Source organism: Arvicanthis niloticus, chromosome 6, assembly GCF_011762505.2.
Source record: "Arvicanthis niloticus isolate mArvNil1 chromosome 6, mArvNil1.pat.X, whole genome shotgun sequence".
NCBI classification, from domain to species: domain Eukaryota; kingdom Metazoa; phylum Chordata; class Mammalia; order Rodentia; family Muridae; genus Arvicanthis; species Arvicanthis niloticus.
This window is the reverse complement of record NC_047663.1, coordinates 12,886,398-12,905,795: the sequence shown is the minus strand read 5'-3', so window position 1 is coordinate 12,905,795 and position 19,398 is coordinate 12,886,398. Positions and strand designations below refer to the sequence as shown.

General features: G+C 48.0%; 1 protein-coding gene across 2 annotated transcripts in view; it reads right to left on the bottom strand.

Annotated features, from left to right (window-relative positions):
• Positions 1-19,398, bottom strand: part of Wipi1 (WD repeat domain, phosphoinositide interacting 1) — a 37,559-nt gene that overhangs the window by 4,999 nt on the left and 13,162 nt on the right. For both annotated transcript variants that reach the window (XM_076935557.1, XM_034505660.2), the window contains exons 4-10: positions 18,516-18,612; positions 7,095-7,192; positions 6,084-6,176; positions 5,305-5,375; positions 4,608-4,715; positions 1,352-1,516; positions 57-164 (exon numbers count right to left, since the gene is read on the bottom strand). In XM_076935557.1, coding sequence (XP_076791672.1) covers positions 57-164; positions 1,352-1,516; positions 4,608-4,715; positions 5,305-5,375; positions 6,084-6,176; positions 7,095-7,192; positions 18,516-18,612 — 740 coding nt within the window. The remainder of the gene's footprint in view (positions 1-56; positions 165-1,351; positions 1,517-4,607; positions 4,716-5,304; positions 5,376-6,083; positions 6,177-7,094; positions 7,193-18,515; positions 18,613-19,398) is intronic.

The window sequence follows — 19,398 nt, the reverse complement described above, 5'->3', positions numbered from 1 at the left end:
AGAGACAGCGCTGCAACCCTGTCCCTGAACAGCTGTTAGACAATTAGAATCTTCACCTGTGGGTTTTGATTAAGACGCATTCTCCTCCATCCTGAGGGTCCAAGTTGTAGATGTAAAGGTGTCCGTCGGAGGAGGCCACTAGCAGCCGCGGCAGTTTCTGGATCCTGAGAGAGAAGTGATGGATCGCTACAGATCTGAAGTCAGCCTGCAAAGCTCCATTCCCTGTAACTGCCTTCAGCGCTTCCGCCTTTGATAAGCCAGAGTTGAGTGATCCAGAGTTGGGACTGCCTTTACATTCTGACCTGATTACTTACTTTCAAGATTATTTTTGGGATGGGACGAGAGCAATGTAAGTAGACACTAACTAGTACCCGTGAAAGGCTACTGCCAGCTTACTGCTGTCCCTAGATAGGATGTGGCCTCTATATTACACATCTGCCTTCAGTGATGACGGAAAGAGGAAGAGATCAGAGCCGGCTCAACGTCTTTGCTAGCTAGGCTTGTAAACGTGTGGGCTCACATGTATGCAGGTGGGCCTGCATGGGGAAGGAAGCCAGAGGCCAGCCTGACATGTGGTTTCTCAGGCTCTGCCCAGGATTCTTTTGAGCCCCAGACTCTTTTTGCTTCTGTGGCAAGCATTCTACTGTCTGAGTCTTCTTCCTGGTCCCTAAAATGCTTCTTTTTGTGGTCTTTTGAGATAGAGTCTTGATGCATATTCTGGCCTGGAACTGAACTTTCAAATCCCTGCCTAGGTCTCATGAGTGCTGGGATTACAGGTGAGCACCACCATGTCCTGCGTGTGCGTGCGTTCGTGCGTGTGCATGCGTGCGTGTGTGTGTGTGATTTCTTTAACAAATGCCCCTAAGCTTATGAATATAAGACACCAGTCAGTCCCATAGACTATGTAACTGGAATGCCATTATTTCATCTTACGTAAACGGGGATTGGTTTGTAAGGCTGTCATTAGGACCAAGGGTTGGTATTCACATGCCAACTTCCAGCTACCCCCTGAGAATCCACATTCAAACTAGCAGACGGATTCTGCTCTCCTTCCCTTCCTTGGAGTGTGTGTGTGTGTGTGTGTATACCTGCCTCTCTGTGTACCACGTGCATGCAGAGGCCAGAAGAGGGCATCAGACACCTCTGACCCCTCCAGAACAGGAGTTATAGGCAGCAGTGAGCCATCAGACATGTGTGCTGACTGACCCCTGGTTCTCTGCATGAGCAAGAAGGGCTCTAACCACTGAGCAATCTTCCTAGCCCCATCTTTTTGTTTTGTTTGTTTTTCATATACTTGGGGACTCTGTGTCCTGGGAACATACACCTGTGAGTTCGGTGGCACTGTACATACGTGGACAGGGTGCAAATGTTCTTCTGCCCAGAGAAGTTCAGACGTCCTGTGGCAAAAGCCCTGTCCTGGTTCATCATGTCCGACACCTGGGCGGGGAGGTAGTTGGTAGCTGCCATGAACATCTTTCCCATGTAGCCGCTCCAGGTGGAAGGCTCTTCTGGGCGACTAGGGGAGGCAATGCAGAGGCAAGGGTGGGCCTGGGCTGTGGCCACAGGCACCTTGCCAGTGATTGCCACAGCCCAGCACTGACCTTGCCAGGCAGAGGCTGTGCCTGAGCACAGTGTTCTGGCCACAGAGACATATTATTCCAGGAAAAACTAAAGAGCACCAGGGCCTGTGTGTCCTTCAGAAGAACCACTGTAACCCTGTTAAGAGGTTTCCCGTGCCGCTGCTTTCTTACATTAAAAGAGGGCTACTGATGATCGCTGGACTTCCAAAAGAAGGCAAGGGTAGAGATTCAGATGGACTAGATATCTGGACCCTGTAAAATCAGCTCAGAAGCCCAAAGTGGGCTCAGGGAAGAACAGACAGATCCCTGTGACGGCTTCCTGAGCCAGACTCAGTAGGAAGCAGGCCTGCAGACAAGACACTTGGCTCCAGAGCCATCTGGTACCCAGCACTGAAAATACTCAGGTGCTCCATGTGAATCTGGGAGGTTCCCTGCATGCATTGAGCTTCATCTCAGGGCCTTTGTCAGACAAAGAGGTCCATGAACAGTGAGAGAGACATGGCTGTCTTGGTGTCCCATATCATGGCCAGCACATTGGGGACTGGTGCCACTAGGTGTGTTTTTGGGATCACCTGCTATGAGGTCACTCATCTGTGGGAACTGATCCTAGCAGGATATACAGCTGTGTGGCCTTCAGACCAACCTGTCTGGGACTTGATGTTCTAGACACACCTGTACTGATGGTCCTAGAGCCTTGTGCTCCAGAGTTGGGGTTATCGGGGGAATAACCTAAGGACTTTATATTTAAGTTGGGGCATAGCATAGATGTATAAAAGGCCAAGCAACCCAAGAGGCTATGTTCATGGTCCACACAGGGCCACAGTGCAGAGAGAGGTAGATGGGGGTCCTTAACATCCATTTCTGTTTTGTCATTTGGAAAGTGGGAACAGTCACTAAAGCCTTTGACAGACTTCCTCAGGGGAACCATAGCAGGCAGCCCAGCAAGTGTGTGTGTGTGTGTGTGTGTGTGTGTGTGTGTGTGTGTGTGTGTGTGTGTGTAAATAATAAATAGTGTCTCTATGGTAGAAGGGTCTGGGAGTTGGTGTCTCTGAGATGGAGGGGTCTGGGTGTTGGTGTCTCTGAGATGGAAGGGTCTGGGTGTCTGTGTCTCTGAGGTGGAGGGGTCTGGGTGTTGGTGTCTCAGAGGTGGAGGGGTCTGGGTGTTGGTGTCTTTGAGTTGGAAGAGTCTGGGGGGTTGGTGTCTCTGAGATGGAAGGGCCTGGGGGTTGGTGTCTCTGAGATGGAAGGGTCTGGGGGTTGGTGTCTCTGAGATGGAAGGGTCTGGGGGTTGGTGTCTCTGAGGAGGAGGGGTCTGGGTGTTGGTGTCTCTGAGTTGGAAGAGTCTGGGGGGTTGGTGTCTCTGAGATGGAAGGGTCTGGGGGGTTGGTGTCTCTGAGATGGAAGGGTCTGGGGGTAGGTGTCTCTGAGATGGAAGGGTCTGGGGGTTGGTGTCTCTGAGATGGAAGGGTCTGGGGGTTGGTGTCTCTGAGATGGAAGGGTCTGGGAGTTGGTGTCTCTGAGGTGGAGAGGTCTGGGTGTTGGTGTCTCTGAGGTGGAAGGGTCTGGGTGTTGGTGTCTCAGAGGTGGAAGGGTTTGGGTGTCTGTGTCTCTGAGGTGGAGGAATATGGGGGATTGGGTTGGCTCCTGGATCCTGCAGGTAAGGGAGAAGCTTAGATTTTATTATCAAGGAAGAAGAGAATGAAGGAGTTTGGGAGGGGCTGTCACGTTCAAAGGAGCATTTCCAGCAAGAGGATACATATGGGCTGGAACTGTGTGGCAGGCAGCACCTCAGCACTGAAACATTCTCTTCCAGCAGGCGGGACTAAGATAAAAATGGAAGCCACTTTGCCCAGGACACATTGTTGCTTCTCAGACATGCTGAGAACTCACGGTCCTGCCCATGGCCACTGATGGCCACTCACACACAGCAGGGCTGGGAGAGGGCAGTGAGTCTCCTATCCTAAACACTGATGACTGTGGGGGTGGGAGGACGAGGTAGGGGTGGGAGAGGGGGGATGGGTGTACTGCTCCTGTGTGGCACCTTAATAGTGAAAGGTTTGCAATAGGTTTGCTGCCCTCTAGAGCCCGAGCCCCGGCTGCCACCACAGCCACTGAAGATTTGGAGACTGTTAAGCAGAGTCTAGAAAGTAGATCAAATCTGAGGGTAGTACACAGAATAAAAATCTTAGGTTTAACTTAAAATAAAAAAGTCCTCTTTGGCTCATGTTTTGATGTTGGTGGCACTGTTTAGATAGTGGCAAAGCCTCTGGGAGGCAAGGACTGGGCTATGGGAAGGTCACGAGGGAGTGGATCTTGGAAGGTCATATGAGTCTCTGTTCCAGGCTACTCTCTGGTCTGCAAAGAAGGAAAGAGCCATGGCCACAGGCTCCCGCCCTTCTAAACCACCAACCGCCGCCATGCTGGGTTTGAAGCCCCCTGAAACAGTGAGCTAAAACCAGACTTTCCTCTCCTACAGTCTACATTCTTTCAGGAAGACACCATGGTCAGGGACGAGAAAGTCACCAATACAAGAAATGTCAGGATTCCCCACAGAGGGAGCACCTTTGCCAAGCACTCAAGGCTGGCACAACATGGACAGTAAAGCTGTCACCTCTCTATCATTCCCCTGGTTAACTCAGCTGCTTCAGCTGGAGTGTGCTGGTTCCAGGCACGACACAAAATGCTTCATGCCAGCAACAAACTTACTGAGCCCCACACGAAGCTCAAGGTGCAAACACAATTATGTGCTTGTTTAACAGGCAGGGATGGTGAGACATCGGAGATGAATGAGCTTCCCAGCGTCTCACAGCGCAAAGGGGGCCGAGTTGAGATGTAAAGCTCAGGATCACAGACATGGATCTTGTACTTTCGTGCAGGACACCCCAAAACATTCTGCTAGCACGTACTCTGCTACACTGGCAACGACACAGCAGCAGGGCTGAGTTTAAAAGCCAAGTTCCAACGCATGCAGAGACCCGGGGCCTACTCCTTCTGTCTGATGGGAATTCTGCCTGGCCCCGCACTTGCCTGTCAGTCAGGTGTTCCAATTTGAAGATGTGCACGGTCTCCGTGTTGCTGGAAGCACACAGGAACTGTGAGTCCATACTGAACACCAGAGAGCTGATTGTCACATACCTAGAGACAGCAACACACCGGTCGACAAGCCGGAACAGTGAGGGGCATCACCCCACAGTTCTGAGAGGAAGATGTGTCCTGAAGGGCCAAGCTGTTCTAACCTCCCCATCCCCCAACAGTATGCTGTCCATGTTTTAAAAGCCACATGGGACAGATTCAGGGAGAGCCACGGTCTTAGGTCCTGGTCCTTCCTCCTAGCCAGTGGATGGGAGCCATGCTTCTTTCGAGTGTGGACCTCTCCGAGCTGCTCTGAACAGGTCCAGCTGCAAACCTCACAGCAAAAAAGGTCCCACCCGATGACATTTTGATGTCCCTTTGTGGAGGAATCGGAAATTGTTTCTGGAGTGTGATTTGCTGGTTGTCTGCTTTCTCTCCTGCTGGCCTCCTATGGCCATATCGAAAGACCCTGACTTCTGGTCTCAAGTTTCAGCATTAGGCCCTCTTCTTTGCCTTCTGTTTTTAAAAAGCCCCCCCCCCCCCCCCAGTCATTTAACCTCTAGGAGGAGGCTGTGGGGCCTGCCCCGCCCCCTCCCTAGCCAGCTGCCAGGGAGGACTTTTTTTTACAACAGGACTGACACTGAACACAGACCTTTTCATTCCTCGACGAAACTCATAGAGTTTTTGCCCATCAGGAACAGAGAACACTCGGATGACAGTGCCCTGGAAGAGAAAGCAGGTGGTCTTTTCCTAACCACAAATGGTTCACACAGGGATGATGTCCCTTCCTGGGGCAGTCTGCTCTACTGGCTTTGAACACCTGCCTCTGAGGAGGAAGGACAAAGCACTGGGTGCAGGGCCATTTTTATTTGTATATGTGCCAAATTAGGGATTCTTGTTACTCTGTGTACTCTGTTGAATACTGTCTTTCCCTCCCCAGCCTTGTTCAAGGCTCTCTCTCTCTCTCTCTCTCTCTGTGTGTGTGTGATCACAAACTGTTCTGGTTTTATAGACTGTTCTATCTCTGCTTATTAAAATATATCTGGTTTACATGGCATTTGAAATGTAACTTGATCACCTTCTTTGTTTATTCTGGTCAATAGAGTCCAATCTCTCCGCATCTGTGGACAACAGGGACACGTATCCTTATCTGGGGACAACAGGCACAGGTATCTCTCAATAAAACCACAAAGTTTTATGCCAAGTGTCTTGTGTCTGCATTACTGTCAGTCTTTGATAGGGACAAACCCACTGATGGACCACCACAGGCAGGGTCCAGATAGTCTCACTCTGAAACCATTTCTGAGCAGGTCTAAAGACCCGCCAGTCTTCATGTTGCTATAACTGGTCCAGCAGCAGTCTGCTGGTAACTGGCACCTCAGCAGGGGTTCTGCAAGCCCCAGGCAGGAGCAGGAGCCAGAATACACTTACTTTTTCAGATGCACTTGCTAGTTTGGAGCCCGAGGAGTTGAAGGTGATGGCAGCCAGAGTTCCCTCGTGGGCAGCAATGGTGCACACCATTTTCTGTTGGTGTCGGGGAGAAGTGGAGATCAATACTGGTGAAGAGGGAAGATGAGTTTCCTCCCCTCTCCTTGCTCTCTGCTTTGTCTCCCTGCTCACCACTGGGCCACCCTTTCCTATGGCTCTCTGCTAGTAGAGGCCCCTCCCCCTCCCACCTCTCTCTTTGTTTTGGTGAACCAATCCGTTTATTTAGGGCTTCTTACAGGGTCATGGGCAACTTAGCGGTGGCTATGGTACTGAAGAAAATGTCTCCCCTATCCCTACCATAGCAAATTAATAGCCTAGATGGAGCTGGTACTCATAAGCCCCTCCCCCACCCCTTCCATGACAGGCCCAGTCTAATGCAGGCGTCCGGGTTACTGACAATCCATGTCATGTCCAGAAGGCAGCATTCTATAGCAATGCACCCTTTCTCCTGGGTCTTCTGTCCTTCCTGTTCCATCTTCTGTGACATTCTCAGAGCTGCGTGTGTGTGTGTGTGTGTGTGTGTGTGTGTGTAATCATGTTTATTCCTTGCCCTGCCTTTGGGAAGGTGGATGACCAGCTGTGTGGCTGACACAAAGCCAGGCTTTTAGGGGATCTCCTTTAGGGGATTCCCAGAGTGATCCTGCCCTGCTCTATGCAGCGTCGGGGAGCAGAGGGTAGCTAGCATATACAGATGGACTGTGAGCTGTCTCACCAATTCCACTGTGGGCAGGTGTTCTGCCTCGTTCTGGCACCTGCCTCACAGAGACGTTGACTAATATTGACTGTGAGCTTCAACACAAATGCCCTTTCTTTTCCTTCACCCAACTGCTGTGGCTAGAGAGCTCCCCCATACTACTCCCCCCTCCGCAACAGGGCCTCCTTATCGAGTCTGGGTCTATTAACCAGCTGGCCAGGGCAGGCAGGCTGATACACCAGGGACCGCTGTGAACTTACCAGGGAGTTTCCATCATAGAGAACAATTTCGCCTGTACTCTGGCTTCCAGGATAGGCCAGGTAAGAGTTGGAATGGTTGATAGAGAGGGCACAGAGACCTGGCAAAGAACACACGGCATGAGGCCAAAGGGGCATGGTTGGAAAGGGCACCTGAAAACCATGTGTCTCGAGTGCCACCTGCTGGTAAGGGGAGGAACATGCTTGAGTATTTCTGTAGCTTGTTCTAATCCTTGTTTTCTTTTTGTCACCCACACACCAGGCTCCTGTAACTGAATAGGGATGGTCACAAGAAGTTGGCAACAGTGAAAAGTTCTGAATGCACAACCGGCAAAGATTAATTTGAAGTGAGGTACATATGGGTTCTGGGGTGTTTCTGCAGCACCGGCCAGGTTTGCATCTCTTCGCTGCAGCCTTGGTTCAGAACACACAATATTCACATGCCTTACCGTGTGTGCTACCTACCACACCACCAGCACACACAACCCTCTGAGCACCTTGGCTCAGACTTGTGGCTAGCATATGCTGGGAGCTGCAGGGTTTTACTGTACATAAACTTCCCTGCTCTTACAGAAAAGGTAACAGTTAATAGGAAACAGAGACGTTCAGTGTTTGCTACACTGCCTGGAATCTTACTATCAAATTGGTAAATAGCTTGATATTGTCTTGTGTTGGAACTGTTGATTTTAGGAATTATTCTCTGAGCTGCTGATCTGAATTTCATTTTAAAATGATTAAATGAACTGGGCAGTGGTGGCGCACGCCTTTAATCCCAGCACTTGGGAGGCAGAGGCAGGTGGATTTCTGAGCTTGAGGCCAGCCTGGTCTACAGAGTGAGTTCCAGGACAGCCAGGGTCACACAGGGAAACCCTGTCTCGGAAAACAAAAACAAAACAAGCCAGAAAGTTAAAGGAACCTTGGCTTGAGATTGGAACACAACTCAACTCACAGCATGCTCCCAAGAATACTTCTGCTTATTTGAAGTTTTTTCTTTATTCCTTTTTTTTTTTTGAAGTAGTGCTTTTGGCACTACCAACTATAAAATAAAAATATTGATCTGTGCCCTACAGTGTCATATGTTCAGCTGAGATTTGATTACTCATGTGAAAAGAAACAAGCCCTTCTGTGTCATTAGTGTGGAAACTTTACTGTCTTCAATAAATGGAGAGATTGGGCTTGAGAATTATTTTTAAAACAAATTTATGATCTATAATCAGCCAATGTTTGATATGTATACCTATTTTATCTGCATATATGCTTGAAGGCATGCAAATTTTTCTTGCACTGAGAAGGGGCTATTAGTGGGAAAAGTTTAAGAAACCCTGTTCTGAACAAAGGATTTGAATCAGGAGACCTCCTGACTTCACGCAGGCAGTGACCACTTAGTCCACTGCTAAGCAATCAGACCTCAGAATACAAAGAATATTCTCTTTCACATTTTTTCAGCCCAAGGCACAGAAACAGAGGCTGCCTCTCTTCCAATCCCATCACCCTCTAGAACCCTGCGAGGGTTTACTCATAACTGGGACAGGACTTCCCAGTAGGAAAGGTCAGCCTGCTTTAGCTTTTTCTGAGCTTGATTAAATACAGTTAGCCAGGAACTTTACGATGAACTGCCGGAAAGGCAGATGACCTTGTTTCTATCACAACATCCACTCTGATAAGGGAGGGTGGAGCCTCCTCTGAGGCGAAGTCACTGGAGGTCTGCATTTTGGTTGAGGCAGTAAGCAGGGCCTTTGAGAGAAACTTCCCAATGAAATATGTTGCATGGAAGATGCTTCAACATCTTTTGGAAGTACAGGAAGCCAAGAAAACTCTGGAAGTGACAGGAGCCATTTTTGTTACAAGGATAATCTGGAGGGGGGCAGTTTGTTCCTGTAGTACTGAGGGGAGGCATCTCATACCAATGACTGGGATTAATAGTCATACATGGTAGGAACTCTGGAGCCAACACATAACTGGAAAATGATCTTCAAGATTATATGAGAGACATCTTTTTAAATAATAATGAAAAAATAATGCTGGCTGGCTTTGTTGTCAACTGGTGTATCCAGTGGGTTCTTATAAAAAGCATTTGTAAAATTTTGGACCCAGGCTAAAAGGCTCTTTACTTTACCCTATAGGGGAGGAGACCAGAGAGGGGGTACAAAACAGTTATGACTTGAAACTGGGTCTTGCTTCCTGCTCTGGCCTTACTGAGCATACAGCCAAGCCTCTGCGCTTATCTCTTGCTACACAGAACTCCAAGAGGAGGCTGGCTGGGTGCCCTTAACTGCAGGTGCCAGCACAGCTGTGAGCCCCTTACCTGGTCAAAGTCACTTGGGGCCTTTGGCACCATGAGAGGCCACCTTGCTTGTTCTGTGAACCTCGGCTCCCCACTCTGTGAATGTTCCAGATGTAATTTTAAGGGCAGCTTGGGGTGGGGGACAGAGGCACTCTCTGGCCCTGAGACAGGGAAGATGGAGGGGGACAGAAGCACTCTGGCCCTGAGACAGGGAAGAGGAAAGGAGATTACATGGGTTTGGGTGGGGTGCCTGCAGGGACAGTGGTGGAAGAGACTGAGAAGCCGAGTACAGAGGAACTTGATGTCCAAATGGAACGATTGTGATCTTACAGGGAAGCGCTAAGCGTGAGGGTTTCTGAGTAGGTGGGCTTGGAAAAAAAAAAAAAAGCCTTAAAAGCATAATGAAGGGAGCTGGGCAGAATGCTTCCTTTATAAGCAAGAGGGTCTGGATTCAGAGTCTAAGATCCATGTCAAACAAACAAACAGATAAACAAACAAATGAACACTTAGCTTTACACACACACACACACACACACACACACACACACACACACCAGAGATGAGTAGGCACTTCATAATTACTAGGATAACTACTATAATTTAAAAGGGCAGCTAGGGACCAGAGAGAGATGACCCAGTGGTTAAGAGCACTGGCTGCTCTTCTTCAGGACCCAGGTTTGATTCCCAGCACCCACATGGCAGCTCACAGCTGTCTTTAACTTCCGTTCCAGGGGAATCTGGTGCCTTCTTATGGCCCTCACAGGTACCAGGCACACATGGGGCACAGATAACACATGCAGGCAAAACACCCATATACATACAAATTTTTTTAGAGGAAGCTAATAACTGCAGGCGAGGAGATGGAAAATCGAAAGGCTGTATACAAGGTATGAATTGGGGCAGTGTGTTAGAGAGCAACCTGGGAGTTCTCAGAAGTTAATCACAGTTATCACATGACCTAGAAAGTCTACTCTCAAGTGTAGAAGGAAATAAAAGCAACGTCCACACAACAACTTTCATATGAATGGACACACTTAGCAACATCCACTAGCACCAAAAACTAGAAATCCAGGGGATGGGAGAGATGGGGGTAGTTTAACCAAAACTAAAGGTGTATGGAAAGCCACCACTTGTAAACTAGTTTAGAGCATTTTCTTTCTTAAAAGGGGAAGTTGAATATAGCTACCCTCTGGGTGGATGATGCTTCCCCAAGGACATGGGTTATTAAGTGAAAATCGCAGTGTAGGGCATGGGGCATCCCTCTGTAAGTAACTGATTGGTGAGAACCCTGAAGTGCCCCCCAAAACACAGGCTTTTGGTTGCTCACCATAACTAAGTGGTAAGATACTGTTACTGATGCTCAACACACGTTGGCTGCAGGTTACGAGGAAATCAGGCTTGAACTGACCTGGAAACTTCCTCTGTGCAGGAGGAGAAAGGTCATCAATAGTATTATGACCCAGTAGGAAATCCTGCGTGTTACAATAGCAACCTACCAGACAAGGTTTGCCCATCGTCGCAATGGCGGAACAAAGGTTATGGGGGTAGCCAACACTCTACTGTGAGTGTTGTCACACTGCCTTCTAAATATTTATGTTTATACACACAGATAGTGCTGCCTTCAACCTCAGCCATAAAGGATCTCCCTGCATTGATCATCAGACAAGGCGGACCCGTAAGTGAACAAAGTACTGGGACCAAGTGACCCCAGAGTGCTCAGCCCAAGCTGGGGCATCTATGAGAACCTGCTTCTACCCCGAGGCTCAGAGAACATCACAGAAGGGGCAGAAAGAACGTAAGGAGGGAGAGGAGCGTTATAAAATGCTGTCTGCTGGATGTGACGTGACTGTTGTAGTCAGGAACTCACCACAGCTGTGCTGACCTGCACGAGACTCACACAAGATCAAGCCAACAGCATCAGTCAACATTCCTATAGGGCAGCACTAATGAACTCAGTAAGTTAACAAAAAAAAAAAAAAAAAACAAAAAAAATACAAAAAAAAAACAAAAAAAACAAAAAAACAAACCCAAAAAACAAAAAAACCAAACAAACAAAAAACGAAGCAAGCAAGAACTGGGGGATGAAATCGCCAAAGAATGAAAACAACGACATTCTATTCTATTTTCTAAAAGGTGGAAACATGTGAACTAACTAATGGGGGTATACCATATCTTTCCAATAGGACATTCTTTGCCAATAAGAAGTAGGTGTGAAGCCCACTACGTGAAGCAATAGAGAAGAGCCTTGGAAACAGCAAGAAGTGGAAGGCGGTCACGAAAGACCACGTGAAACAGTCAGCACAGGTAAATAAATGTTTAGTGACAGAAAGGAGACTGGGCCTTACCCAGAGCTAGGGGAGTATGAGGCAGCGGCCGAGAGGCATAGGATGTCTTGGGGGGAGGGTGATGAAATGTTCTAAAATTAAATGTGGTCTGGTGAGACAGCTCCGTGGGTAAAGGCGTTTTCTGCCAAGCCTGACAACCTGAGTTAGATCCCGGGAGCCACGTGGTGGAAGGAGAGAAGTGACTCATGAACGTTGTCCTCTGACCTCCACACATGTGTGCAAATAAGTGTAATAAAATACACATAACAGACATAAAACATTTAAAATATTCGGTAATAAAATCATGACACTGGCTATACCTTTCTGTAAATAGAGCAAAGCCTGTTAGGTTCTTTACTTGTTTTTTTTTTTTTTTCTTTTTCATTTTTATATATGAGTGTGTGTGTGTGTGTGCGTGTGTGTGCGTGCGCGTGCGTGCGCGTGTGTAGTCTACCACGTGTGCACAGGTGCCCCAGGGAGCCAACCAAGGAATGGGATTCTCTGGAGCTGGAGTTAGGGACAGAGGTTAAGTCACCAGAAGTGGGGGTTAGGAACAACACTCAGGGTCCTTTGGAAGAACAGCAAGAGGTTTTAACTGCTGAGCCATCTCTCCAGCCACAAACTATTCACTTTAAATGAGTGGGTTCTATGATATGTGCATTATGTATCAACACAGCTTTGGGTTGGCTAGGAATGATTGTGATTAGTGTGTGTTAATTATGCAGCGATTATGACCATCTCCTGCAAACGTGAACATTCTATGTCCATCTCGCTGCTGCCTTTACTACCTGTCTCTGTCTGTCTGTCTGTCTGTCTGTCTCTCTCTCTCTCTCTCTCTCTCTCTCTCTCTCTCTCTCTCTCTCTCTCGGTTTTTTTGAGACAGAGTTTCTCTGTGTAGCCCTGGCTGTCCCGGAACTCACTCCGTAGACCAGGCTGGTCTCCAACTCAGAGATCCACCTGGCTCCGCCTCCTGAGCGCTGGGATTAAAGGCGTGTACTGCCACTGCCCGGACATTTTTGATTACCCTCCTTACCCTCCCCTGTCTCTTTCTCTATTTTTTTCTGCCCCCCTCTCAGGGAAGTACAGAAGTGCAGGAAGTTTTGGGTGAGGGGAACAGGCTAAGGATACAGCGCCCCAACAGGCACCCGCTTTGCACCACGTGGCTCTTTCAGGCCAGTTGTTTTCCAGTCTGAAGTGAAGGGGCTCCCATGATGGAGTTGTCTAAGGGACCAGGCCTCCACTCACCTCCCTCCCCACTTTTGGAAACTGTGGAGAGCATCCTTGTGGCTGCAGGAGCCTTTGGCCAAACACTTGTAGTTGTCTTTTGGAATTATAGGTAGAGACATAAATAACCCAGTGAGGAAGAAAAGCTCGAACACGTTAAGCTAACTTTGAACTTACTGCACACCCAGCATAGAATCAGATATAGAGTTTCTCTAAGAAGAAAGGAACAAAGGATGATGGTACAGACTGGCGTCCTGTGACATTCAACCCCTTACTAGACAGTTTTGCTTCTAGGCTTACACTCTGACACCCCATGTGACTTCAGAGAGAGATCCTGAACAGACCTGTGCAAACTTAGTGAAGTGCCCCAAAGCTGCTTAACTGAAGTTCCTTCAGTGTCCGTCCCAGCCCCGGGTACCCTACCCCAACCCGCTACCATCCAAGTCTCAGAGCAGTTCCAACCAGCTGCAAGGATCTCTTTTCTGACTCACAAAGCACCCTGGGAATCGGGAAGACCTGCTCCACATATGGCCATGACCAGCCCACAGCTTTCTGTTTCTGTCATTGGTGCCACACAAAGTCATTTTTAATATCAAAGTGGGCTCTTTCCTTGATATTATTTCCTAGTATAAAAGTGCTGGTGACAAAGCCCAGAAAACACAGAGAAAGGGAAAAGGAAAAAAAGAAATAAAAAGGCAGCCAGATTTGAAACTCGGGTTTTCTCTCAGCATTTGAGTATGTAGTCTTTAAGCCATTTTTCTATGTAGGCATGAAGTTTAAATTTTTTCATATTGCCGGGCAGTGGTGGTGCACGCCTTTAATCTCAGCACTTGGGAGGCAGAGGCAGGCGGATTTCTGAGTTCGAGGCCAGCCTGGTCTAGAGTGAGCTCCAGGACAGCCAGGGCTACACAGAGAAACCCTGACTTGAAAAAAAATTATATTTATTTATTTGTTGGGGAGGAGGTGCAGGGGAGACACGCATGTGCTATGATATGCATGTGGAGGTTAGAAGACACATGGGAGCCAGTCCTCTCCTTTGTGGGGTCCCAGAGAGCTAGCTCATGTCCTCAGGCTTAGGGCCAGGTGGCTTTACCTGCTGAGCCATCTCACTGGCCCAGGCATGGGGTTTTAATGTGGCTTCTGGCCTTGTTTTAGACTTGATGCATATTTTTGTAAATAGCTGTTATTTTGCTGAGTTTGTTTGCCTAGAATTCTCCCACATCTGGAAAAGAAGGGCCCATTCTTAATTCAAACATCACATGATCGGAATTGTAAGGAAGCCCCTCCATCCCTCTTCTTCACATGCCCAACTTTAGGCAGCTCAGCAGGGACGGCTTTATAAAGTGTAGTTAGTCCTCAGAGGACACTTTCGGGGCTAGAGGGTGCAGCTCAGATACAGCGTGTGCAGCTGGTCAAGGCCCCGGGCTCCAGCCCCACCACCATTTACTCGGCATGCTTTCCAATTTCCAGAGATAGAACGTCAAGAAATCCACTGACTGGTGTGGTGTGGTGGTACCCACCTGTCAGCCCAGCACTCAGGAGGCTGAGGCAGGAGGATTGCAACTTTGAAGTCAGCCTGGGAGAACAAGACCTTATCTCAAAGGAATCGGAAGAAAAGAAAAGGAAACAAAGAAAAGAGAAGAGAAGAGGAGAGGAGAGGAGAGGAGAGGAGAGGAGAGGAGAGGAGAGGAGAGGAGAAGAACAGAACAGAACAGAACAGAACAGGAGAGCTTGTCCCATGTACTGCAAGCACTTTTTGCTGCCATGGTTGGAGGTTGTTTGTGTCCCACTGTTGCCATCTGCAGAAAGGCAGTGTGCTGGGCAAGGATCCTGGGCTCTCTTCTGTGAGCACAGGGATGTGTGATCTTGAACATTCCCCCTATCTGTCTGAGGTGGTCAGTCTGTCTGTCCAAATGGTCAGTCTGTCTGTCTGAGGTGGTCAGTCTGGGGCCGTCCACCCCATCCAGCTGTTCTACCACTGGCAGGGTTTCCATGGAGATTTCTACTCTTTACTGCTCAGGGCACACACAGACTGCTGGCTGGCAGGAAATTAACTCTCAGCTCTGTCTGGCCAAACTCTTTAAAGGAAACAGCCTGTCATCTTTGACACAAGGGGAACTGGCATGGCACAGACAGAGAGAGAAGGAAGGAAATTTACAGTCACCTTAGACACTGCGCACCAAACAAGCAGGGAATTCCTTATATTCCTACTGACCCTCAGCCCCTAGACGGAAACATTCGGAGCTTGTGTGGTAAGGCCAGTGTTTCCATAGAAAACAAGACAAAGCATGCATACAAGAAGGCCCTGGGCATCCAGTGAGTCATGCTCTTCCCAGTACACAGGCCTCTGATGAAACTGATGTGCTGTCCTGAGAGGGGCTGCAGTCTGGGATGAAGGGGACTAGAGAGTGGGGCTGGCTGATCAGACATACACAGAAAGGACCCTGTGTTGTTCACACATGCTGTCAGTTCTCACAAGTCAGAAGCCGTCACCCCAGTTCACTGCCATGCAAAGGCAGTTCAGAGGAAGCAATGGTGGCAGCTGTGCATTTTGGATTTGAGACTGTTTTGGGCCATTGGTCTAAAAGGACATTAGGCACCTAAATGGATGTGCTGTGGTTAACTTGCCCCTCGTCGTTTAGATGAATCAACACATCCATGAATCCTATTGTAATGTTTATCTGAGACCCAGAAAGTATCTTTCATGTTTTTCTGCAGAGGGGCAGGAAGCAGGGTCTCACTATATAGCTCTACCCACCCTGGAACTCACTCTATAGCCCAGACTGGCCTCCAACTCACAGGAAATCCTCCAGCTTCAGCCTCCTGAGAGCTGGAATTATGGGTGTGTATCACCACTCCTGTGTCTAACTTTTCTTAAGATAAAAGTATTCTATTTTGGCAGGGGTTGGGCTGTACACTGTAATCCCAGCATTCAGGAAGCAGAGGCAGGCGTATCAAGAGTCTGAGGCTAGCCTGGGCTATACAGTAAGACCCTGTCTCAACAAACAAACAAGACATATTCCTTTTCACCTAGAGCACAAATAACCTCTTGCTTTTAATTCATTTTCAACTCTCTTTTTTGTTCTGTTTTGTTTTTAACCTCACTGCAAAAATTAGGCCACCAATGAGTTTTCTGGGCTGCAGAGAAGCGACCACAATCATACACTGCACACCAACATTCCAGCCAAGGATAGACTATCTACACAACAGTTTTCACCCTACAGCCTGAGTTTTCTAGGCTACATCATCTAGGTTTGCACAAGGAGACTGTGAGGTTCGCACAATCACAAAACCAACAAACGTCACACTTCTTGGGACTCATTCGGTTATTGCGGGACACATGTCTGCTTATTGGATTAAAATTAAGAGTAAGAGTGGTTTCTCCTTTCTTATGGTGGGCTGCACTTCCATGCTGAAGCTGCTCTGACCTGTAGCCAGAACGGCCAAGAAAGAGTGTGAGGCAGGAGATGGGTTGGCTGCACCCCAAGTATGCTCTCTTTAGAGAGATGAGAGCCAAGGTGCAGCATAGCTTTCTGTGTGTTGATCGTTCTTCCCAAACCAGCAAAGTGCAGCTCAGGCCCTTTCCTTGGGTCTCTGCCCAGATCCGGGGATTTTTTAAATACCCACCCCAAATACGTAGCTTCCTTTGCGTTGTTACAGTGAGGGCACCTTCACTCCTTCAGACCCTGCTGCTAGGGCCTCTGCTTTCTACTGGCCCACATAAGCTGGGATTGGGTTCCTGGTAAGCAGAGATTTTGTCTGTCCTTGTTGGGGCCTGGCTGGCACTGGGCACCTAGAACCTTTATGATAACTGTTCTTCTAGACTGGTTCAACCCTTCATTCCTAAAATGGTAACTTTCCACATTGACTCCCTTTCTGGTGAAGTGTGCTTCAAAGCCATTAACTCGTGAACTTCATGCTTTTCTTTTTCAGTGCTGGGGATGGAGCAGACAGGTTTGGGTAGCCAGCCAACCACATTACCACCACCAGCATTCCCAGCTTCTCTCACAACTTTATGGTGGCCTCAACATCTTTTTCAAAACTCATTTTTATTTATTTATTTTTATGCACATGAGTATTTTGCCTGCATGTATGTGTACTGCATGTGTCAGAAAAAGGCGCTGCATACTCTGAAACTAGAGTTATGGATGGTTGTGTGCCATCATGTGGGTACTGGGAACTAAACATGGGTCCCTAGTAGAATAGTGAGTTCTAACCACCCAGACATCTCTCCAGCTCCAGCCTCCAGACTTAGAGGGCACAGGAGTAGCCTGGTGCTAGTGAATATATCAACAAGCATGTGTGAGATTCTGGGTTTAATCCCCAGAACCACATATGCACACACAGTCCTGATATCAACAGCAAGGGGCATTTATAGCATCAAGAAGGGAGGGAGAGGGGACACGGGAGGATTTGGCAGCAAACCCAGGGCCCGCCAGCTTCACACACTTTGCCTGGTTTAATTCTCAGCATAGGCTGTGAGATGGCTGTTATCTCATTATTCTTATTACCAACAAAGAAACCAAGGCTCACAAGCCCACTCGTGTGGGCCACACAGATTGTGAAATTTCATCGAAAGTCACAGAATTGGGAAACTTACAGTAAAATGAAAACGTCATTTGGTGACATTGAGTTAGAACCCGGCTTTTATATTAAACATTAATTTTTTTCATTAGAATTTTTTTTTAGACTTTAAGATTTTATGTGTATGAATGTTTTGCCTGCACGTGTACATGTTACACCTACATATTTGTATGTGCCTGGTACCTGTTGATCTCAGAGGAGAGTGTCTGGTCCCCTGGTACTGGAGTTACAGAGAGTTGTGACCCACCATGTGAGTACAGGTATAGTTAGTACGTGCTCTAACTATAGACTTATAAATATTAACCTGGGTTGTTAGATGGAGACACAGACTGCTCTGGGGGTGTGTGTGTGTGTGTCCATCTACACCACAATGGAGAGACTCACTCTCACTTTCAGCTCAGTGAACTGGTAAGATGTCAATCACCTGTGACTTCATCCTACCACATACAAGCTCCTCCAATCCTAACCGCCAGAAACTTAATGTACAACATTAAGTTTCGAGACTTTAACCAAATTCAGTATTCCAGCATATCACCCAAATTGAGAAATATACTTTTAAAAAAATCATGTAATAAAAACACCTTCTTTGTAGTTTGGCTAATTAACCATGCAGACATACCAAGTCCAAACCTGCTTCTAATTATCACACCCACTCTGTAATGAACAGTCACAAAAAAGTATTAGGGGTAAACACCTTTCAACCTTGGATACATGGAATCGCCCACGCATCTGTCTGGCACGCCCTGGCCCATCTGTTTACTTGGGTCTCTGAAGAAGGATGCTTCTTGTGGGCTCCCAGGAAGGCTGCACAGCCTTCCTGCAAGGACCGCAGATTCTCATAATTGGAATCTGTCACCATTCAAATACTTCTTCAACTCAAACATCATAAAGACCCCCAAAGCAAACCCTGGGCTCGGGTTGCCAGGCTCGGTGAGAACGCAGCTTGGGAATGAAGGAATCATCTTTACCTGGGGAGCAGAGGGGCTCGGGTCTATTCCTGGGGCTCACCTGTTGGGTTTGAGGGGATATCCAGGAGGGTCTTCAATAGTTTCATATCCTTAATGTTGTGGATATAGATGGATTCTTCCAGGCAGACCAGCAGCCTCTGTAATGAGACAGAGCCATCAGCCTCCCTAACAGAGCCCATGAGAAGGGCTCTCTAATCCTTGCCCACTTCCTCTCAGCCCTCACCTGACTCATGCCTAAAAGAGGAAGAACATTAAGGAAGCCCTTTGAATGTCCTGCTTGTGAACGGAAACAGACACAGCCCACCTTAGTTCAGCAGATGCTTAAAATATGAGATCCTAAATTTCACTTGTCGGTTTCTCCCTCCCTCTCTCCCTTCCTCTCTCCCACTTCTCCTTCCCTTCCTCTTTCCCTCGCCCTCCTTCACTCTCTCCCTTCCTTTCTTCCCTTCTTTCACGCTCTTTCCTTTCTCCCCCCTTCCTCCTCCCACCTCCTTAGAATAAGACAGTTCAGGGAGCCTCTTTTGTTCCCTTCCCACATTCAGTGCTGGTGACTGGGCTCTCCCTCTTACACAAGCTTCTTTACATTCTCTGCATTGCCAAATCTTCGATTTTATCCCTTTGTCTCCATACAGGTGGTGCATCACTAATTCAAAACCTCCATAATGCCCCAGTGAAGTCTGAGCAATGGTGCTCCAAGTCTTGGGCTTTGTTCAGATCTGGTAAGTCTGCGTAAATATCTCAAAATATGAAAAAGCTGAGATCTGGTCTGAAGCATTTGGCACCCTCACATGAGATGACCCATCCCAGGGCCTTTCCCCTCCCACTCTTCTCTAGACTCGCCTCTTTAGACCTCACTCCTCACAGCCCACAGCCCCATGAAGATATCCTTCCCAGGTCCCCCATTCCCACCCCTAAAGTCTGGG